The 24422-nt window shown below is 35.8% G+C and overlaps 1 protein-coding gene across 8 annotated transcripts in view; it reads right to left on the bottom strand.

Moving 5' to 3' along the window:
• PDHX (pyruvate dehydrogenase complex component X) overlaps positions 1–24422 on the bottom strand; it is a 69158-nt gene that overhangs the window by 6561 nt on the left and 38175 nt on the right. For all 8 annotated transcript variants that reach the window (XM_045557792.1, XM_045557791.1, XM_045557798.1 and 5 more), the window contains exons 6-10: positions 20435–20606; positions 17891–18038; positions 8707–8765; positions 5272–5430; positions 2073–2137 (exon numbers count right to left, since the gene is read on the bottom strand). In XM_045557792.1, coding sequence (XP_045413748.1) covers positions 2073–2137; positions 5272–5430; positions 8707–8765; positions 17891–18038; positions 20435–20606 — 603 coding nt within the window. The remainder of the gene's footprint in view (positions 1–2072; positions 2138–5271; positions 5431–8706; positions 8766–17890; positions 18039–20434; positions 20607–24422) is intronic.

Below are 24422 nucleotides of genomic sequence, written 5' to 3'. Positions count from 1 at the left end.
AGCTATACTCAGTGCACTTTATGTAAGTTATACTTGAAAATAGAGCTGATAACAACTAAAAAAGATAACACAAGTAGAAAGAAAATAGCTAAGGTTTACAATCAATTGTGCTTATAAATTTATTTAAAAAATAAAATTTAAGAATCTGAATTTCAATACATGCTAGTTAATGTCCAAATAATGTTCTGTTCAACACTAATGGGTTCCCACTAGCTTTGATATAACTAGCCTGACTAGTCTCAAATATATTCTGTTGTCTAAATAAAGTATGTGATATTTAGCTTACATTGAAAAACTATTTCAGAAAATAAATGAAACAGGTTGACATGGAATTAATGTCTTATTATTTACCTGTCTGATGCTACTGATAATTAAGAGTTTAAATTTACCTGATGTTTACTGACATTAAGCATTTTTTTCATATGTTTATTGGCCATTTGTCTATTTTGAAAATATTTTGTTCATGTTTTCGGCCCACTTTTTAATGGGGTTGTTTTCTTCCTTGCTGATTTGCTTGAGTTCTTTGTAGATTCTGGTTATTAGCCCTCTATTGGATATACAGCTTGCAAATATTTTCTCCCATTCTGAAGGCTGTCTATTTGCTCTGTTGATTGTTTCCTTAACTGTGCGGAAGGCTTTTAATTTAATCACGTCCCATTTATTTATTTTTGTTGTTGCTGTGATTGCCACTGTGGACTCCTTCATAAATTCTTGCCCAGGCCAGTATCTTAGAAGAGGTTTTCCAACATTTTTTTCTAGAATTCCTATGGTTTCATGCCTTACACATTTAAGTCTTTTATCCATCTTGAATTAATTCTTGTGAGTGGTGACAGAGATGGATCCTGTTTCATTTTTCTGCATGTGGCTATTCAATTTTCCCAGCACCATTTATTGAATAGGGATTCTTTTCCCCAGTGTATATTATTGCCTGCTTTGTCAAAGATCAGTTGGCTGTATGTGGATGGTTTTATATATGGGTTCTCTGTTCTGTTCTATTGGTGTACCTCTATTTTTGTGCCAATACCATGCTGTTTTGGTTACTATAGTCTTGTGGTATAGTTTGAAGTCTGTTAATGTGTTGCTTCCAGATTTGTTCTTTTTGCTTAAGACTGCTTTGGCTATTCAGGCTCTTTTCTGGTTCTAAACGAAGCGCAGAATTATTTTTTCTAGATCTGTGAAATATGACATACTGATTCATGATCATGATATGTTTTTCCATTTGTTTGTGTCATCTGCAATTTCGTTCCTCAGTGTTTCATAGACAAATGACCAATAAACATATGAAAAAATGCTCAGTGTCACCAATCACCAGGGAAATGCAAATTAAAACCACAATGAGATATCACCTTACCCCTGTTAGAATGACTTATATTAAAAAGTCCAAAAACAATAGATGCTGGTGTGGATGCAGAAAGAAATGAACGCTTATACACTGTTGATGGGACTGCAAATTAGTACAACCTCTATGGAAAATAGTATGGAGATTCCTCAAAGAACTAAAAGTAGACCTACCAGTTGATCCAATAATCCCACTACTGAGTATTTACCCAAAGGAAAAGAAGTCATTAAACTAAAAAGACACCTGCACTCAAATGTTTACTGCAGCACAAATCACAGTTGCAAAGATGAGGAACCAATCCAAGTGCTCATCAACTCATGAGTGGATTAGCAGAGTCTGGTATATGTATACCATGGAATACTACTCAGCCATGAAGAAGGATGAATTAATGCCTTTTGTAATAATTTGGATGGAACTGGAGACCATATCCTAAGCGAAGTATCTAAAGAATGGAAAAACATACACCACATTCACTCACTATTAAATTGGAACTAACCGATGTGCACACCTGTGCACAGAGGGAAGTAAAACTCAGTAGAAATCAAGCAGAGTGGGGGCGGGGGGAGGACATGAGCGAAAACCTACCTAAGGGGTACAATGAACACTATCTGGGTGATGGCACACTTATAACTCTGACTCAAGTATTACAGAAGCGATCCAAGTAACCAAAAACATTTGTACCCCCCTGATATTTTGGAGGGAAAAATCAACAGCCACACACAAAAAAATTTACCTAAAAGATCCTCCTTGGTATTCTTCAGGTAACAATTTTCCATCTCTTGCTTTCTTTGACAGTACCTGAGAAAAATACAAACAGAACATCAGAGCATGACAACACAACAATATACAGTTGATCTTGTCACTGGAAATATTTGTACATGGTACTCTCATCTCTGATATGCCTTGATTTGACTTTATAAGACATTACATAGAAAGTTAATACAATTATAAGAACAAACAAGTTAAAGCACAGAATCCAAGAAGCTAAAGATGTTAATAAAAACTCTAGAAAAATCACTTCCCTTTAAAAATTTTTCAAATATTGGCATTACCCTGTGCACCATTACTATGTAGAATGCTTTAGTGTTTTCTGTATACACAATGCAATTTTCTATTTTGCCTATAATTTTTTTTCTTTTAAGATAAAATATAAGAAGCCATTCTTGTCAATCTAGGAGGTTTTAAATAAATTATCCAATGGCAACCAAAGTAGTATACCCACAATCCCACAACCAATATATCACCCATCATCTTTCAAAGGTTGCTTCATCTTTATCCACAACATATATGCAAAACCTCAGATAATGGTAAAAAAAAATAGAATTTTATATTTCATTTCTCCATATATTAATATTTACCTTGTGTTGTTAGTCTTTATAAATGATTTTTTAAAATCTGCTTAACATTCTAAAGAATGCATCTGCCATAATTTAGTCATTTCCTTAATGGTATAAACTGGTTTCTTTTGAATTATTTCACAATAATTTTCAGAAGTAGAATTACAGTGCCCTAGAGAATGGATTTTTCTTGGTTTTTGACACTACAGCTAAAACATTTCCTGAAATGAGCTAGTCTGCCCACAAGGAATATAAGAATTAGTAGTTTCATATATCACTCTTGACAATATCAATTTCTAAAAACTTACAGAGGGAAAGACAGATGACACTGAGACTGGTTATAAGAAAAGTAGTTAAAATTCCCTCTCACTTGTACTTGGAATTAACTACACTTCTATTAATCTTTATTTTTCGGTGCTTCAAAAGCAAGGGAACAGTGGTTGAATTATCATATATAAAAAATTATAAATTAATTCATGAGATTTGATAACTATTTAATTTTCAACCACAGATGATTTAATTTTTGAAAACTAAAATATTCTTTAAAAATCTCAAAAATCTAAAAAATGATCTCAACACATTACTGTGACTTACTGGCAACTGAAACACAATTATAGATTTATACTATTTGGATATAGTTACTTATAAAATTATTTGTATAGTTCTTGGAATATGAGAAGTAGAGAGAACAATCTACAAATGTATTTTTCCTGCCTTAAGCAACATAATTATTCACATGATTTAAACAGACACATATATGAACTTTGAAAGGCATTGTTTTAAAGGCAGATGATCTCGATATATCCTGATGACTTACCAGGCTGGAATAAATAAAAAAGCAAAATTTATTTTAAGGATGAAATTTCAAACACTGATACTACACTTAAAAAAAATATATATCTCTGTAGACCCTAAATATATCAGCTGGATAGTCCTGTCAATGAACTCTAATTGGCGTTTGAAATAAGTATAGAGTGAGGAGGATTGTTGGCTCTGAAAATTTGTAATTTTCACTGGGATCTCCTGGCAATGTGAATTTAAAAATCTAAGTACATGTTACCTGAAGCATCCAACTGAAAGGATATAATAAAAGAAGACTAGCAAATATTTCTACAATATATAACATACCTTGCTAATTCAATCAAAAAAATTACTGGGTACTTACAAGGTAAACTTTGCTCTGCCTTTTAAAACTGTTGTAATTAATGAAGAATTAAGAATACCATTAGATCTAAGTCTCTTGATGAATATAAGGCATGTACTATTTATCCCAGTAAACTAATCTTTTACTTTGACTTTTAAATTGACATCACCTTTGCATTAAGCAAAATAGTTACATTTACAAACACACTCTGCAAATCTTTTCAAAGAGGAATGAAGCAAGACCTAAAAATGTCAATTCTATTAGTTTCATCTTTAATTATATCTAACTCTAAAATTCCAAGTAAACAATATTTATAGGTATGCTTTTAAAACCAGATTAATTTGCATTCCTTTATTTATTTTGGGCAAGTAGGTCTATGCATCTATATACTGTCAGCTTCCCAAAGCTACTTTTATTCCCGTTATAATTTGTCCTACCACTATATATATAATAGGTCCTTGGCAAATGGAAAAATAATCACTTGTCCAAATGAATCTGAAATTTTCAATGCAAATACTTCAAGACCTGTGATACTTCTGCCAAAAGATATTCATGGAAATTACTGAGGCTATCAAAGCTGACCTGCTGCCTGTGTTCCCGCCTATTCAATGTGCTGTTTTTTGGTGAAATCAGATTCCTCCAAATTAGAGTTACAAAAATTGCTTTTCAAGAAACCCAGAAAAAATAAAAGTACCTTGCCTCTGGAATGCTAGGTACTTTTAATGGTCTCAATTTTAGAGAGAAAATAAATGAACTTTTCTTTTAAAAATAAAATGTTATTAACACTGAGGTTGGCCAGGTGTAGTAGATAGCTCATGCCTGTAATCCTAGCACTCTGGGAGGCTGAGGCCAGGAGTTTCAGACCAGCCTTAGCAAGAGCAAGACTCCGTCTCTAATAAAAATAGAAAAAATTTAGCCAGGCTGGAGTCCCAGAATTTGGGAGGCTGAGGTAGGAGGATCTCGAGCCTAGCAATTTGAGGTTGCAGTGAGCTATGATCACATGCCACTGCACTCTAGCCGGGCAACTGAGACTCTGTCTCACTAAAAAAAAAAAAAAAAAACCAAAAAACCCAAAAACACTGTGGTCTATTTATTACCACTTTCATAAAAATATAGTTTCAGCTTTACTTCCATTTTAAAATCCACCTGAAATAGCATCTTTAGGGTTGATTCTGGACTTTGGCAAATAAAGCTTGTCTTTAACTTGAATGAAGTTATTTCTTAATTTACCTGTATGCTATTTCTAAATTTTTGAATACTAATTTTCTTAAAATGGGTCATACCTGGATAAAAGCAAAAACCTATATACAGGTAACAATCACTTGAAATAATTCTCCTGCCCTCCACCCCCCAAAATCAGTGTGACCAGATCATGTCAAAACTTTATCACAAAGTAATTGCCTGGAAGTATATTGTCACATTTTGAAAGCACAGTATTTCTTAAGACATACCTTTACAGAGTCAGCGATTTCCCGTATACCCTTAGCTGCAGCATCTTTTATGATTGGTGTAATTAAACCTTTATCTGTTGCCACAGCCACTGAAATGTCAATAAAGGGCAGCTGCTTTGGGCCTTCTCCATCCCAGCTTACATTAACATCTGGCATTTGCTAGAAATAGAAAAAACATGTTATTAAAGAGGTAGCTTCAGACCAAGGTGGTCACAGAAAAATAACTAAAATTATTATGCATTTTTCAAAGTGACTATAACTAGACAGAAGGAAATAAATACAAATTTGGTTTGAAAAAATGGTTTGGATTTCTGTGTCAATTATCTTTTATGTCTGAGAAGAATAAACACATCACCTTTTTGAAGCAAGCCTGAAGAGGAAATTCTGATGATGTACATGTTTTGATCTCTTTATGCCATGGTAAAAAAGAAAAGGCCTTCTTTGTTAAATCTGATTGCTAGAAGGTATTTAACGTTTGTTATATATACTTCCTGCCTCATATGATGACCAACATGATTTTGAGGGCACTGGAAAAGGGCAGTGATATTCAGCTACATTATGCCTTTGGCATGAAGGAAGTCTGACTCTCTAGCCCAGCACCATGATATATATTAGCAGGCCCTCAGTAAACGACTTCTCTACTTAAAAAGAGATTTCTTAAAGCCTCACAAACATGATATATACCATGTATGAGCATACATACATTTAACATACAAACTATACTATGGATAAAAAAATGGACAAAACGACTAAATGCCTGGAAACAGTGTACATTAATAATGTTGCCAAATGTCACAGGTGAAAATGATGTCAAAAAAATAGAAATAAAAATGGAATTTCTCTTCTCAAAAATTCTTTACTTTCTACAGAAAAAGACCCAGTTCTCCTGGCATGCCATTTAAGCATGGCAATACTCAATTGGATTCCACTCTACCTATGTCATTTTACTTGTGACCACTCCCCTAAGAGGAATTTTCCACTTTACTCAGGCTTCTCACTGTCATGCTATGCTCATTTCCATTTTGGGACTACCTTCACATCATTTTTTATTTGCTCTTTCCCTTTTCCCACCTTTCAAGGATCAGCTCCTTCATTCACTCAGCAATATCACTATGTTGAAAGAATAAATTAAGTCCCAACCCCTCAGTAGATTTTAAATTATTCATAGACAACACTAAAGTAAAAGAGGCACAAAAAATAAAAAACAACAAACAAAAGACAAAAAAGCTTACAAATAAAGAATATCTGGCAAATAAATTTAATTACAAAACTATGTAACAAAAACCCATGGGACACGGATTAAGTTGTATTCAAAGAAAAATCCATAATCTTACACTTTCTTGTTGATAAAAAAAGAATTAGAATAAATTACACATGGAAGTTTTCTAACCAAATATTTCCAACCAAAATGAATCTAAGGAAATGAAGGAAGATATAACAAAACAATGTAAACCAAGCACATAAATATGCAACAGGAGCAAGACAGAGTTTAGAACAGCCCCAGGCACTGAGGACATTAAAGGAACTATAAGAAAGAAATTTAAATGACTCTAGGCTAGTAAGTTCAGGAATCTAGATGACATGAGTGATTTTCTGGGAAAATATAAGCTTCCAAAATTGACTCAAGAAAATGCTGAAAATTAAATCAGTAATTATGGGGAAAACATGAGAAAGTTGCCAAGATTCCCTCCCCAAAATAAAACTAAGTTCAGGTATTTTTACTGGTGAATTCTACAAAAACCACAAGAAATTAAAATCCTTATATAATATTGAAATGAGCACAGAGAAAGGAAAAGAAAAAAAGAATCCAATTAAATTTAATAAAGCCAATGATAAAAAAAAACGGCCTGATGAAGCTAGTACAAAATTTAAATTGCATTTACATATGGTTCTGGATACAAAATTATGCAATGAAATATTAACAAATAGCTTATGACCACTAGAGATTTAAGGAATGTAAAAATGCTTCACTATTAGAAAATATTTAATATAATTCAAAATCTTTGGTCAAAAGAGAAAAGTCATATGAACAATTAGATGCATGCCTTTAAAGTTCTATATTAACATTTTTCAAGAAATAAAAATAAGTTCATTATAAATGTACTTTAAATATAGTGCTGTTAACAAGTAGCGATCCCAGAAAACAGCTTCATTACAGAAAGAAGGCATAATGAAAACTGGTGCTGAGCAGGAAGGTTTGAAGCCTTCTAGAAGATTTACATCTCCAGCCAGACACACCTCCACTGAACTGCAGGCTCACGGTCACCTGCCTTTCTGCCACCTCCACTGGGACATCTCTTAGGCTCCTCAAACTTAACATGTCCAAAACCGAACTCTACATTCCTCACTTCAAACCTGCTCCTTTCCCACCTTTCCCAATCTTAGTACATGGAAAACTCCACTCCTCCCATTGTTTGGGCCCAAATCTTTGGTCTTCTTTCTCTCACACCTCACATCCAACTCATCGGCAGATACCGTTGGCTCTACCTTGAAATGGAACCAAAATCTCCACTTCACCCCAGCTCCACTGCCACCACCTTTGTCCAAGCCACTGTCGTCTTCTGCAGTCTCCTAGGGAGCTCACTGCTTCCACCCTTGCGTCTCCACAGGCTGTATTCCCCAAAGCGCCCAGAACAGTCTCTCCTTTTTCTTTTTAAAGTGTAAGTCAGATCATGTTCGTCCTTTGCTCAAAACCCTCCATGGGCTTCCTTCTCGTTCATAATAAGATCCCTGTTCCCATCATGGCCAACCCTCATGTACTTCCATCCCGTTCTTCTCCTCCCTCACTTTTTACAAAACTTCACCCCCTACCCTCTCCACTCTTACTAAGTCCACTCTAGGCATGCTACACCCTCAGCACCACGCCCGTGGACAACACAATCCACTCCTCACAGCCTTGGTACTTATGAGTCTCTCTGTGTGGAATGCTCTCCTACCAGATCCCTCTTTGGCTCACTCCTCTCTTTTCTGAGGCCTTGTCCCAATTATCACCCTGCCAGAGAGGCTTCCCTGGCTTCACACCTGAAAAAGGCACCCTTAGTTACTTTGTCCCCTCACCCCGCTTCCTTTTGCTCCTCAGTCCTTTCATCATCTGACATATGCTTGTCTCTTCTGATGAAAACATAAGCCCTGTTAGAGCAGAAATCATGTAGGATTTTGCTTACTGCTATATCTTTAATGCCTACAATGGAGTTAGCATAATAAGATAGGGGATCAGTTAGTATTTGTTGAATAAAATGATTTTTATTCTGCTATAATTAGTTGTGAGCCCTTTTGATTTACAGTTTCTTCATCTGCAAAACGAGGGAAATGAAATATTTTTAGCAAATTATAAAATTTTTGTGACTTAAAAATAAGAGTTCTATTTCTCATTACAAAAATTCCAAGACATGAAACTCCTTTAGAAGACAAAATTATTTGGGCTTTGCTACTTACTTTAAGGGTAACAGCTGCTGCCTTGATGATAAAATCATTCACTGATACTTTAATGTCATCTGAAAGAAAAATTAGTACAGTAAAATTAGTACTCATAATATAACTTTAACCCTGATCATTATGATTTCAACGTTGTAAATTATGGAATACAATGGCAAACAAAGATGAAAAATATTACAGGTTTTTGTTTGCTTTATCAATAAGGTTCTCCTGATTAGAAAAACTTGCATTATATGAGGCCCTGGAAAAATAATATTTAACCATAAAGAAGTAAGTTTACTTCTAGGCCTTGATTACAATTTTAAAAAATTGCTCAGATATCATACATGAGAACTTGAAGGATATACTACAAGCATAATAAGAAAAAAAAAAAATAACCAACTCCTGTGTCTCTAAAAAGACAAATGGTCTCTGTGGTGTGTGAAGCCAGGATGATTCATTTTTTCTCCTTCTTTTCAGATGTCCTTATTTTCTGTATGCTTTATAATGCATTGATTATATCAGAATGGTGGTACATGTAGAGACTTTATATAAACAATTATACACATATACATATGGAGGAATGTTCAAAAATTTTTTTACTAATGCGGTGTATATGGAAAAAATTTAAGACCACTGCATTAAACAGGAACTGTTTTTTAATTTAACAAAACAGGATATAACAAATGCCAAAGATGAAGCAATGCTGGCATAGGTCCTAGTGTAAGAAACAAAATGAAATTCTCTGTCTAGTTCATGGTGAATGCATTTGAATTAATTTCTTTCTTGTATACATAACAATTTTAGGATAAAGCTGGGATCTCCACACTTCCAACAGAGCTGATCATAACTAAAGCATTTGATTTATACCTTTGCTTCTGCCCGTGGGTATGAAAGTGTTGGAAAATGTAAACCCATTGGATTCTTTCCTGTAAAATCTTTTAGAAAAAGCCTTTAAGATCAAGATCTAGTTCATAGTATGTGGCAAGAAACACATACCCTATTACTACAGTATTATGGAATTTTACGTGAACAGCAGCTCATTCCAAAGGCATGCTGGAGACTTCCTAAATACTGTCACACTGTCATGGTAACCATCAGCTGCTTAGTGTCATGGCTCTTCTAATTTCGATTTCCAGAAATACATAAACATTTTTGTTTGTTTGTTTAAAACCCCTTTAGGAGTAGAAATATAAACAAATTTCCAGAGCTTAGAGACTTTTAACGATAACCATATACAAAAGATCTGGTCTGCACAAATTCACATATGTGGACATAGTATTTTAGGAACTCACTGATGGCTCCCTTAGCCTCCTTCTCACTGTACCTATTATACTATCCACAGGTATCCACAGTGGAGATTTCCAAAACCACCCACCAGCTGATGACCCCCAAATCTACCGCCTAAGTCCACAGTCCTCACGTAAAATTGTCTTCATCTACTCTAACATTCTCATGTTGACTAAAAACTCTTTCTCTTCCTGGCTCCTGTGTCACTATACTCTCCTAGTTTTCTTCCACTCTGCCCACTCACTCATTTTCAGTCCCTTCCTCTCAATGTTGGTATCTCCCCAGTCAGAAACTTTCAGTTTCAAGGTTTTGATACTATTTATAATGACTCCTCCTCCAATTCTACCTCTAATCCTGATGTATTGGAGCTTCAGACTTGTACATGTAACTTCTCACATGACATTTCTACTTGCATGGCTAATAGACACCTTCAACTCTAACACATGTAAAGGAGTTTTCTTTTCAAATTCCTTTACTTTTAACTCCTTATAATGAAAAAGTTCAAATATACTGAAAGGAGACTTTGATGACATTTATTGAGTAGGAGATAGTTTATAAGGGAATATCAGACATTTTCACTTGCATGTTATGTTACAAAAGCAAAGAGTCCAATGAAGATATATAACGTGGATGCTGAAGATTCATGGGAAAATTCCTAATTACAAAAACATAAAACCTGTACCATGCAAAGATACTAAAGTAATCCAAATCTCCACTGAAATATTCCTGATGCCTGCCTCATGAATAAGAAAACCACAAAATTATTCCCACATTAAATTTCTATATCATGACTAAGCACATATGATTTGAGAACTATAAGGGGTGCTTCCCAAGGTTAATTTTGTAGGAATTTATCACTTTATCTGAAATCATCTTCCATTTGGTTCCTTGGCTTCTAAAAGTTGTCAGGACCAGGCACAGTGGCTCACGCATATAATACCAGCCCTTTGGGAGGCCAAGGTGGGAGGATTGCTTGAGGCCAGGAGTTTGAGACCAGCCTGGGCAATATAGCAAGACCCCGTCTCTACAAAAAATTAAAGAAAAAAAAATTAGCCAGGTATGGTGGTGCATGCCTGTAGTCCCAGCTACCTGGGAGGGTGGGCCAGGAAGATCATGTGAGCCCAGGAGTTCAAGGTTGTAGTAAACTATGATCATGCAATTGCAAATGCCTGGGTGACAGAGCCAGGTCCTATCTCAAAAAAACAAAACAAAACAAAACAAAAAAGCTGTCAAGTTGTCTTTATATGAAATCTTGAAAGTCTGCATATAAACTGATTTATCAGTCCTGGTTTCACTAAGAATGCAGAAAGCTACAAAAGAAAGTTGTTCCCACCCTAACATGGTGGGAAAAAAAGCAGGATAAACTACAAAATCATAACTTTTCTTGAGCCTATCAGGGAGTTCAGGTTACAAAGCAAACAGGTAAGCCGAATGCCAAAGGGTGATAATCCACTCTGAGAACAGACAAACACAGGAAGTAATTACCCACTGTCAGACTACGGGAGAGAAGAGGACAGAGTATGAGACAATGTGCATAAACAGACAGGGACTAGCAGCAGAGAAATGGAAACTTAACAAAACATTCAAATGGATATCCAGGGAGAAAAAATCATGCTAGCAAAGACAAAAAATATTTTTGTCAAGCTTTGCAGACAAAGCAGAGAAAAGCATCAGTGTACTTGAAGTTAGATCAACAAAAATTACCCAAACTGAAACACAAAGAGAAAAAAGAATGAACAAGAGGAAAAGAATAGAGCATCTAAGAGTTTTGGACAATTCAACAAATCTAACACTTAAAGTTGGAGTCCCAAAGAGAAAACACATAAAGCAGGAGATATGATTAAAAAGCCAGCTGAGAATTTTTCATAATTAAAGAAAGACAACCAACCATAAATCTAAGAAGCTGAGAAAACCCCAAACAGGATAAATACAATAGGAAAAAAAAAATGAGGGCATAAAATAGTCAAATTGCTAATGGAGAAAACCATGAAGACAACCAGAGAGATAAAGAACAGCACACGCACGGGAACAAATATTAAAAATGGTGGCAGATATTTTCTAAGCCAGAAGGTAACAGAATATAGTACCTTTTATTTAAAGTACTGAAATAAAAATCTGGTTAACTCAAAATTCTATACCCAGCAAAAATATCTCCCAAAAATGAAGAAGATACACCCATTAGAATGACATCAATTATAAAAAACAAAATAATAAGTGTTGGTAAAAACATGGAGAAATCAGAAACGTTGTGCACTGCTGATGGGAATGAAAAATGATGTAGCTACCATGAAAAACAGTATGGCAGCTCCTCAAAAATCAAAAGTAGAATTATCATATGATCTAGCAATTCCACTTCTGGGGATATAGTCAAAAGATGTGAAAACAGAGACACAAAGAGATATTTGTACATCCACGTTCATAGCAGCATTATTCACAATAGTGAAAAGATGCAAACAACCTAATGCTGCAGTCCCCAACTCCCGGACCAGTACTAGTATGTGGCCTGTTATGAACCAGGCCACACAGCAGGAGGTGAGCAGCGGGCAAGTGAGGCTTCATCTGTATTTACAGCTGCTCCCCATGGCTCACATAACCACCTGAGCTCCGCTTTCTGTCAGATCAGTGGCAGCATTAGCTTCCCATAGGAGCGTGAACCCCACTGCAAACTGCACATGCGAGGGATCTAGGTTACACGCTTCTTAAGAGAATCTAATGCCTGACGACTGGAGGTGGAGCTGAGGTGGTGATGCTAGCGCTGGGGAGCAGATGCAAATACAGATTATCATTAGCAGAGAGGTTTGACTGCACAGAGACCATAATAAATCAACTGCTTGCAGACTCACATCAAAACCCTATCAGTGAGTGGCAAGTGACAATTAAGCTGCATCTGGCGGCAGGCTTTACAGCGGCAAGCGAGCATCTTACTTCAATCGCAAAACTGCATTTGGTGGTAGGCTTTACGGTGGCAAGTGAGTTGATGTACTTCAATTGTAAAGCTGCACCTGGTGGCAGGCTTTAAGTCAGAATCGGACACTTATTTTAGTCCTCGTGTGGCCTGCCCATTATTTTATTTACCACTTCCATTCTCACCTCTTTCCTACACTGCACACTTGTTTCAGTCACAGTGTTGGTAAGCCCACAAGCTAACCCTAGCAAAAATGAGTAAAAAACAAATGTCGCTGGACAGCTTCTTTGAAAAGGGGGAAAGATCCAATGATGAGACAGCAGAAGACTCTAAGACTGCCAACAAAATGAAAGCTGCATTTAAAAGAAAATACCAAGAGTCCTACTTAAATTATGAGTTCACTGCAACAACGATTCACATTCTCCAAGCCTGCTTGGTATAATATGTGGCAACCGGCTATTCAACGAAGCTATGAAACCTTCAAAACTGCTTCATCACATGGAGACCAAGCACCCTACGTTAAAAGACAAGCCTTTGGAGTTTTTCAAAAGAAAAAAACGTGAACACAAAGAACAGAAGCAATTATCGAAGGCCACCATTTTATCAAATGTGTCTGCACTGAGAGCATCATTCTGAGTGACTAACGCATTGCTAAAGCTAAGACGCCCTTTAATGCTGGTGAGGAGTTGATCCTGACTGCTGCTAAGGACATTTGCCAGGAACTTTTAGGAGAGGCTGCAGTTTAAAAGGTGGCATGTGTTTCCCTTTTGGCTAACACCATTACTAGATGAATTAATGAAATAGCAAAGGATACTGAGGCACAATTGTTAGAGAGGATTAATGAGTCACCATGATATGCAATCCAGGTTGAGAAGTCTACCGATGTTGACAACAAAGCAACAATGCTTGTTTTGTTTTGCACAATATATTTTTCAGGAGGATGTGCATGAAGATACGTTATGTGCACTTTTGTTGCCAACCAACACCATAGCTGTAGAACTATTCAAGTCTTTGAATAATTACATATGAGGAAAACTGAATTGGTCATTTTGTGTCAGTGTATGTGCAGATGGAGCAGCTGCCATGACTAGACAGCTTTCTGGTTTCACTACTCGGGTAAAGGAGGTCGCTTCTGAATGTGAGTCTATGCACTGTGTCACCCACAGAGAAATGCTGGCCAGCTGAAAAATGTCACCTGAACTAAACACTGTTTTGCAGGATGTGATTAAAATTGTCAACCACATTAAAGTACATGCCCTTAACTGTCTGTTCTCGCAGCTCTGTAAGAAGATGGATGCAAAGCACACACGTCTTCCCTTATACACAGAAGTGGATGGCTTCCTAAAGGTGGATCACTGGCCAGAGTTTTTGAGTTACGAGAGCCACTCTAGAGATTTCTTTTAGAAAAACGGTCACCATGGGCAGCACATTTTAGTGATACAGAATAGATCATAAAACCTGCTTACTTGTGTGATAATCAACCTGCTCAACCAACTCAATCTGCCACTTCAGGGGAGAATGACTAGTGTGTTCAAGTTGGCAGATAAAGTGGCTGCATTCAAAGCCAAACTGGAATTAAGAGGGCAATGAGTGAATATTGTGATTTTTGACATGTTACAAACATTAGCAAAGATTTTCAAAGAGACTGAGCCAGGGCCTTCTTTCTCCAAACTGGTGCATGATTACCTATCTCAGCTTTCAGAAGAGTTTGAGCATTACTTCCCAACCACAAAAGACGCCTGAACTGGGAAGCAATGGATCTGTGACCCATTTTTGAATAAGCCAGGTGAATCGGCTTTGTCTGTGTTAGAAGATGATCAATCGCTTGAGATCACAAATGACGGTGGCCTTAAAAGTACGTTTGAGACAACTTCAAATCTCCATATGTTCTGGATTAAAGTCAAAGCAGAACATCCTGAGATTGCCACAAAAGCACTGAAAAGCCTGCTTCCGTTTCCAACATCCTATCTTCGTGAAGGAGGGTTTTCTGTGGTGACAGCAACCAAAACAAGATTGCGGAGTAGACTGGACATAAGCAACACACTTCAGGTGTCATTGTCTCCCATCACCCCCAGATGGGACCATCTAGTTGCAAGAAAATAGACTCAGGGTTCCCACTGCTTCTGCATTAGGGTGAGTTGTATAATTATTTCATTATATATTACAATGTAATAATAGAAATAAAGTGCACGATAAATGTAATGCACTTGAATCATCCCAAAACCATCTCCCCCCAACCCCCACCCCTGGTCCGTAGAAAAATTGTCTTCCATGAAACCAGCCCCTGGTGCCAAAAAGGTTGGAGACTGCTGACCTAATGGATTCATCCATTGACAGATGAATGAACAAAATATGGTATATACATATAACAGAATATTTTTCAGCCTTAAAAAGGAAGGAAATTCTGACACATGCTACAACATGGATAAACCTTGAAGACATAATGCCAAGTGAAATTAGCCAGACACAAAAGGACAAGTACTGTGTAATCTCACTCATATGAGGTACTTAGAGAAGACAAGTTTATAGGGGCAGAAAATAGAATGGTGGTTGTCAGGGGTTGGGGGAGAGAGGAATGGGAAGTTATTGTTTAATGGGTATAGACTTTAAGTTTTACAAGATGAAAAAAGTCCTGTGGATGAATGGTGGTAATGGTTACACAACAATGTGAATGTACTTAATGCTAATTAATCACACACTTAAAAATGGTAAAATTTATGTTATATATATTCAACCACAATTAAAAAATTTTTTAAAAAAGGAAAAAAAAAAAGAAAAGCTAATAAACCTTTTCAGACAAAAGTGGCAAAAATTTATTGCCAGCCAATCCGCTCTACAATTAATAAAACCAAATGTTGGTTCTTTAAAAGATCAATAAATTGATAAACTTTCAGTTAGACTGATCTAGAAAGTAAGAGAAGACACAAATTACTAATATTGAAAATAGGGACATCATTTCAGGTTATATAGATGATAGACGGTAAAAGTATAATAAGGTATTATTATGCCAATAATTAGATAACTTGGTGATACAAATTCCTTGAAAGATACCAACTACCAAAGCTCATTCAATAAAAAATACTGCTATTTTAAAAATTAAACTTATAGCTAAAAATCCTCCCATAAACAAATTTACTGGTTAATATTGCAGAGCACCAAGCAAAATGAAAGAAAAAAAGGAGGGGACGGGAGGGGAGGAGAAGGAAGGAGGGAAGGAAGGAAGGAAGGAAGGAAGGAAGGGAGGAAGGAAGGAAGGAATTTACTGGTGAATCAAGAAAGGAAAGAAAGAAAAGAAAAGAAAAGAAAAGAAAAGAAAAGAAAAGAAAAGAAAAGAAAAGAAAAGAAAAGAAAAGAAAAGAAAAGAAAAGAAAAGAAAAGAAAAGAAAAGAAAAGAAAAGAAAAGAAAAGAAAAGAAAGAAAATAAATAAATTAATTAATTTACTGGTGAATTCTACTAAACAAAAAAGAAATAGTATCAATTGTACCCGAACTCTTCCAGAAAATAAAGGAAGAAGAAATGTCTCCCGGTCCATTCTACTATATCTGGTAAAAAGCCCAGAAAAAAACACCCAAGAAAAGAAAACTACATGCTAGTATTTCTCATGGGCATAGGTGTAAAGATTCTTAACAAAATTCTGGAAAATGGAATCAGTCAATATACGAGAAGGTTAATGATTAAATGGGTTTTATGTGAGGAGTACAAAGTTGATTCAACATTTGAGAATCAACCAATGTAATTCGCCATATTAACAGACAGAAAAAGAAAAGATTATCTCAAAAGATACATAAACAATATCTGACAAATTCAATATCCATTCATGATAAAAACTCTCAGCAAATTAGGAATGGGACTTCCTCAACCTGAAAACGATAATCTATAAAAACTCTATGGCTAATGTTAAAGACTGAATGCTTTCCCCTCAAGATCAAGAACACAGCAAAAATATCAGCTTTTACCATCTATATTCATCCTTACAATAGAGGTCCTGGTCAGCAATAAGACAGGAAAAGCCATATAGATTGAAAAGAAAAACATAAAACTACCAGTTCAAGCTAAAAATCCATATGCCTTGCAGCAACCTTATTTTTAATTGATTTTTGGGAAAAACATTACAAATTTAATAACCCGAGAATGCATTCTGAACAAGAAATGTAAGATTAAAACTTGTATAAAGAAGAATATTAAGATATATTTATAATCTAAAACATTCTGAAGAGTTTTGTATTTTAAACTTGCTAAAATGTTAAGGACCATTTTTTTAAGATATCATACCAAAGACTATTCAAAACAAAAATAACCATTTAGTCTAAGCAAGTCATTCATAGGTCCTTATAAAAAATTTACTATGTAAAAGCTAAAGCAAATCAAAACATTAAGCCTACCTTATGATTTAAAAAAAAACCCAACCAACCAAACCACAGTACTACAGGCTGAGTATCCCTTATACAAAATGCTTGAGATAAGAAGTGTTTCAAATTTCACATTTTTTCAGATTTTGGAATATTTGTACCATCTCAGCATTTCTAATGTGAAAATCCAAAATCTGAAATGTTCCAACGAGCATTTCCTTTGAGCATTATGTTGGCACTTAAAAAGTCACAGATTTTGGAACATTTTGGATTTCAGGTTTGAGATGCTCAATCCGTATTTGCAGAGCTCAGTGTGTAACACAGAGTTGGACTCAACAACTGCTTGCTAAATGGATGTTAACTAAATGGACATTACGCACATATGACAAAAGACGGAATAAAAGAAAGGTAGAATAGAAATCTTCATTCTGCATAAAAGTAATAATATCTGTGACTTATTTAATACCGTGGAGCCAATTTATTTCTTATAGAAAAACAGAATTAATTCTTTTCTCTAGCACAAAAATATACCCAGAATAGACTGCAAGTAAATTATGAAACTGAAATAAAAAGCTATACAATGTGAATTTTATAAATAAAGGATTTCATGGAAGTTAAGTTAGCATGTGTATTATATTAACTAAATTAAACTTCACTAACCTTTGACCAGATCGTGCCTAGCTTTTAAAACAGCTCCAACGTCACAGTCAGCAGTAGCATATGCATGAGGTACAGTACTTTTAGATTCAGTTAACCTCTTGGCAATAACTCTTCGAATAGTGCTAGCAGGGATTTCAGTGAATGTGCCCTGCAAAAAAAAAATAAATAAATAAATAAATAAATAAATAAATATATATATATATATACACATATATATATATATCTGCCCATTAACAGTGAATAGAATTAAAAAAAAAAAAACCCAAAAAACCAAAAATGAAGCAGCTTCATAAATGAAACCCATTCTCAGTGACCTCACCTATAATATTAACTAAAGATTAATATACGAAAAGTACTATTAAAAAGTCTTAGTATAAGAGGGAATATAAAAAAATCTCAGGAGTTTTGGTTTTACAGTATATGACTACAGAAAAAAGCAGTAAAATTTATGTTTCAGTTGTGAACGGGATATCATATGTTACTATGTTTAAGATGATGACAAAGATATCTACTAAATGAATTATTCCCCCATGGACGTGTGTGTATTTGTATACATATATACATATGAATATATACACATACTATATACACACTATATTCACATACAGAGCTGGGGAGGGGAGGGAAGGAGGCAGGAGACAAACATATATAAACACACACACACCATCTGTAAGCAGCTTTTGTTATAAGTATCACTTAACAAAACTCAAAATAGCCAATAAATCAACAAACTACAGAGGCCCCTCAAATTACAATGGGGCTGTGTCCTGATTAAACTCATCGTAAGTAGAAAATATCATAAATCGAAAATGCATTTAATACACCTAAACCACCAAACATCAGACTAGCCTACCTTAAAGGTGCTCAGAACACTTACATTAGCCTACAGATGGGCACAATCATCTGGCAACACAGTACACTGCAGAATATTGCTTGTTTACCCCATGATCATGTGGCTGACTGGGAGCTGTGGCTAGCTGTAGCTGCCCAGCCTTGCAAGGGAGTATCATACTGCTGTCTACTAAATGCATATTGCTTTCGTACCATTATAAAGTCAAAAAACTGTAAGTTGAACTATCTTAAGTTGGGCACCTTCTGCAGAGGCAATTCTTATAAAAATGGTACATAGCAGAAAATAATCCAATATATTGAATAATCTGCCCAATTATTTTGATTTTGATTTGTAATTTTTTAAAAAATCACATAAGTCTCTTATTTCCTAGGAATTGATAATAGATAGAAAGTATGAATGAGGTAATGAAATCTTCCTGTAACTTCACCATAGCTTTTCCATTCTGTTCCTTAAACTTCTCACAAATGCATGATAGACCTTAAATTACAACTAATCCCTTCTTTTGTCCTTCACTCTATTTTGGGATTTCATGACAATCACTTCAGGATAATACAGGCAGCTGATAATGCAGCTGATTTCTTTTTTACAAATATTCTTAAGGAATTAAACATTTTATGTTAGCAAAGTACTTGATCAAATAGAATAAATGCTCACTACATGTCATAAGAATCTGAAAGTAAGGTTTACCTTCCTCATTTGAATAACCTACTTTTTTAAAGAAATAAGATGGAACTACACCAAGTTTTTGTGTATGTAGTCATGAATCATTAATAAACATTTAAACATCTACTTCCCATTAAACTTGTACTGTTTTCAACTCCTTGAAAATATATTGGAATGTATTTCTCCATTAGAAGGAGCAGGATAGGTTTATTTATTTTTCTTCTTTTTATTTTTTAAAATGCCTATTCAATTTTAAATAAACTTGATCACCTCACACTTCTTCCAACGGGAAGCAAATGACCTGAAAGGCACTAGGTAAGGAGGGTAGAGAGGCAAAATGGAGTAATTTGAAAACAAAAAAGGGCTGTTATACTACATGTATCTGAGAAGGAAAGAATGACTGACTGCATAGTCTATACATTAATAGCTCTTCACAGTGAGACCATCAATCTCTAATAAAAAAATGAAACATATCTACAAAAGGGAGCTAGTGTCAGCTACCTATTAGTAGTATGACGAAGAAAAAAAGACATGAAAAGGATCATGATAATATCAACACTTATGTGCAGTAACATTCACTGGGGACTGGGCAGGTGGGAGGGGGAGGAGGGGATGGGTACCTTCACACCTACTGAGTGCAGTAAGCACGTCTGGGAAGCGCGCGCTTGTAGCTCTGACTTGGGCAGTGCAAATGTAATAGATATAACCCAAACGTTTGTACCCCCATAAAAATTTTGTAAAAAAAAAAAAAAAAGATTATGATTATACGGCATATATGCTACGGAACTTGTGGTATAGTCAAGTAAAATCATAGTTCTAATGTTCTATTTGGAAGTTAGCGCTGTACAGATAAATGTCATTTCTGCTAGGAAATCTGTAAACCAAACTATTTGGAGTGTTTTTTTCTTTATCACTTCTAGTTACTACTAAAATGGATTGATAAAAGTAGTCATAAAACATAGAATAATTGCTCTTATCTTCCCTCCCACTGAAATCTGAAAAGTAAAAATTTACTCAGAGGACATTACCACTGCATTAGGTTGTCCAGGAGTTGATACTGGGAACATCGGCCGAGGATAAGATGGCCCAGCTGTGGCCGGTGGGGGTGAAGGTGCTGTGGGGGTGGCTACGGGGGCTGGGGTGGGTCTGGACTCAGTGATCTTGCCCGTCTGTTTCAGCTGGACCAGTTTGAGAGCATCCCTGGAAATAAAAGTAGATACCCACGATTAGCAGCAAGGAATCTAAGAGAGCTTTCAGAAAATGCAGGTGAGATATGGAGGGAAGGTACAGAAATACAGAGATGTCAAGGCTATAATGCAAAACCAGGTATTTTTGAGCTAGAAAATTAATCTCTTACCTGGCCTGCTGATTCATATTATTTGTCCAGTGGCTATAATATTTGCACATTTTTAAAAACCAAATAATAATTAGAATTTTATCAATGTATTAGATATAGACAGTAAATTTTGAAGAGGAAATTAGTGTTTTTTCCTGTGGGAAGGCTGTCAATTTGGTAGATAAGCAATTCATTAATTGAACTATAACCTCATTCTTTATACTAATAAAATAATTTTCACATGGCATTCATGTGAAATGGGTGGTCAGTCCTGGCTGATAGCTAGCAAGGAGACGGGGGTCACAGTCCCATAGCCCCAAGGAACTGAATTCTGCCAACAACCATGAGCTTGGAAGAGGACCCCAAATTTCACGAGACTGCGGCCTTGACTCAACCCTTGATTTCTGCCTTGTAAGACCATGAGCTGTGAACCTGGCCATACTGTGGCCAGACTTCTGACCTGCAAAACTGTTAGAAAATAAACAGGTGTTGTTTTAAGCTGCTAAGTATGTTGTTAAAATCTTATGCAGCAATAGAAATCAACAGAGGCAGGAGTGCTGTAGCCAGGATGCAACATTAAAGGGATTCCTCCAATATGTAAAGGTACTTTATTTCTTATTTATGTTCTTTTTTTTTTTTGAGACAGGGTGTCACCATGTTGCCCAGGCTGGTCTCAAAGTTCCAGGCTTAAGTAATCATCCTGCCTCAACCTCCAGAGTAGCTGGGCTTACAAAGATGGCACGTGCCTATAAAATGTACAAGGTATACAGGTATATTTTTAAGGAAAAAGGGTACAAGCTTTATATCAGAGCCAGAAAAGGGTATAGGAACTTAACTGTAAGTGCAACTAACTTACTTGTTTCAAGATCGAACAGCTGACATCTTAGATAAGATGTCATACTGATGAGGAAAGCTAAAATGCTATATTGTCTTGAATCCCTAAGTACTGGAAGAGGAGTAAAAGTAGAAAAATGAGCCTGTTCTGTGTTAAGTAAGAGCTTGTTAAGTAATCTTCCATGAGCCACGTGAAAGAGGTAATATTATTCCCAATTTATAGATGAGTAAATAGGCTCAAAAGGGTTAAATTACATGTCTAAAGTCAGTATTTCTCAAGTACCTACTCTGTTCCAGGTGTTAGAGATACAGTGTTAAACAAGACACTTCCCCCGATCAAGGAGCTTCATTCTACAAAGAGAGTTAAACATTAATCAAGTTAACTTAGAACAGTGACTTGCTGTGATGAAAATAAAGCAGAGTAATGAGGCGGACAGAGAGTGGTGGATGAGGACAGGGGTCATTTTAAAGCAGAATGGTCAGGGAAGACCTGAGCAGGTAACATTTGTGCGCAGTGACATAAAGAAGCAATCCTCAAGGAGAGCTAGGAGCAGCATGTTTCTAGGCAAAGAGAACAGCGAGTGTAAGGGCAGGAAACATGGAGCTGCTTCTAAAAACAGAAGGAAGACCAGTGTGGAAGGAGCGAAGTGAGCAAAGCGAGTAGGGCTGAAAGATAAAGTCGGAAAGGTAAGCAGGACTGGGAACAAACCCAGGTACAGTCCATTTCAAAGACTGTGCATTTCCTACTACTTTTCTAGTACCTATGCACATACTATGCAAATTAAATATAAACTAAGGAGGAGTCAGAATTTTTTTTTTCTTAAGAATAGACTATAATAAAGTATATCTCAGATTCACAACAAGCCTGGAATTCAACAAAGAAATCTATCTAATCTAAAGCTAAAAGTAAAACCATCTGACAAAGGCCTTTTACTAACCACACAAAAGGTAACAAGAGCAAAACTGGAGGCAACGCTGGTTCTGACAGGATGAGGCACAACACGGTGACGTGACAGAAAGACTGAGGGAGTGGAGAAGGGATGTGTGCTAGGGAATGATCACATGTACTATTAACATTAAGGCTTTTGATAAGCTGTTTGGAAATCAATTTTTAATCTGCTTAGGACATTTATAATCAAAAGCACCATTTTCTAGTTAATTGTATTTACATCCAATGTGTCAAGTAAATGACTGCCAGTACAATAGCTGGAGGTTTACATCACAAACCAAAATCCTGCCCAGATAGAAAAAGTGTTAGCACTGATATAAAATAAGGGCTTCTGTTGATTTAGTAAAATGCCTCCAACAACAACAAAAAATTTAATTTTTAAGAGCACTTACAAGTCATGGCTCAACCATAACAGCCCACTTCCATTTAATGTAGAGCAATTAAATACATCGCTCTAACAAAATCTGCTATCAATCTGGGTTTTAAATCAAACTAGAGTTTAGCATCAGAGTGGCATGTCCAAACATGCTAATTTCCTTATATACAGATCAGTTTACTCTCAGTCTTCAGTAAAAACAACAAACAAAAAACAATGAACATAGGAAGGCTACAAAAAGTCTACATTATTGATGCCTGAATGTACCTGTTTTTTAAAAAAACATTGGTGAAACTAAAAGGACACATTTTTATCTCACTATCAGCATAACTATTACTTACTATTTTATCAAGAAAAAAGACAGTTTAGTTTTATCCCTGTAGTAAATTAAGATTCTTGGGTAAAACGGCACTTCATAAAGGTATCGTTAATCATAAACAAGCCAACCAAAAAATCAATTCTGGTCACTGGTTCACAGTAAACTTTTATTGCTGACTTTACACTTACATGTCTCATGAAGTAGAAATGTTAATTATTATTTACAACAGCCAGCAACTTGGTTTCTGTAATGTAGAAACAATTTTAATGATTTCTTTACATGAAATAATTAATCAGACCAAACTTGAAGAATTAGCTGGGCACTACAAGCTATAAAAATTAGGGGAGGCCGGGTGCAGTGGCTCATGCCTGTAATCTTAGCACTCTGAGAGGCCAAGGTAAGAGGATTGCTCGAGGTCAGGAGTTCGAGACCAGCCTGAGCAAGAGCGAGACCCCGTCTCTACTAAAAATGGAAAAATTAGCCTGGCACAGTGGCATGCACTTGTGGTCCTACCTGCTCAGGAGGCTGAAGCAGGAGGATCCCTTGAGCCCAAGAGTTTGAGGCTGCAGTGAGCTATGATGATACCACTGCACTCTACCCAGGGCAACAGAGTGACAACTCTATCTCAAAAACATAAAAAATAAAAAAAATAAAAATTAGCAGAAAAACAAATGCACAATACACATCTGCAGAAAGGCTGAGGATGCTTCTCAGGTAGAACTTTGTCTATTTGGATCCCTCAGAAAGTAATTCAATTGGGTGTGATATGAATTAATTTTGAAAAGAAATATCACTAAAAACACACTAGACACTTATCACGCTTACTAGATTTTGGATGCCATGATATGAACACAAATATTAACTACAACTATGATTTAAGACATAAATACACCAAAGACATTGAGGCTGCCGGCAAAGGATCTAAATGTGTTCTGCCTCTAACTACGGCTCTGACACTTGTTTTCTTAAAATAGCCATATGTACAGGTGAAGTCAAGTCTATATGCTTTTGTACAACATGTATTCTGAATAATATGTTTGTTTTAATGCAAAATTAAAATAGCAGCCCTGACACCTATCATTTTCTTCACAAATACAGTGAATATGTCAGAGATATTTCTTCAGCAGTTGGAACTGATTTTTCTTCTCTGCTTGCACTTTGAGGTGACAAGGTATGAAGGAAGGAGGTCCCTTACCAGGAGT

This window comes from Lemur catta, chromosome 7, assembly GCF_020740605.2.
Source record: "Lemur catta isolate mLemCat1 chromosome 7, mLemCat1.pri, whole genome shotgun sequence".
In the NCBI taxonomy this organism is placed as follows: Eukaryota; Metazoa; Chordata; class Mammalia; order Primates; family Lemuridae; genus Lemur; species Lemur catta.
This window is presented reverse-complemented; position numbering and strand designations above follow the sequence as displayed.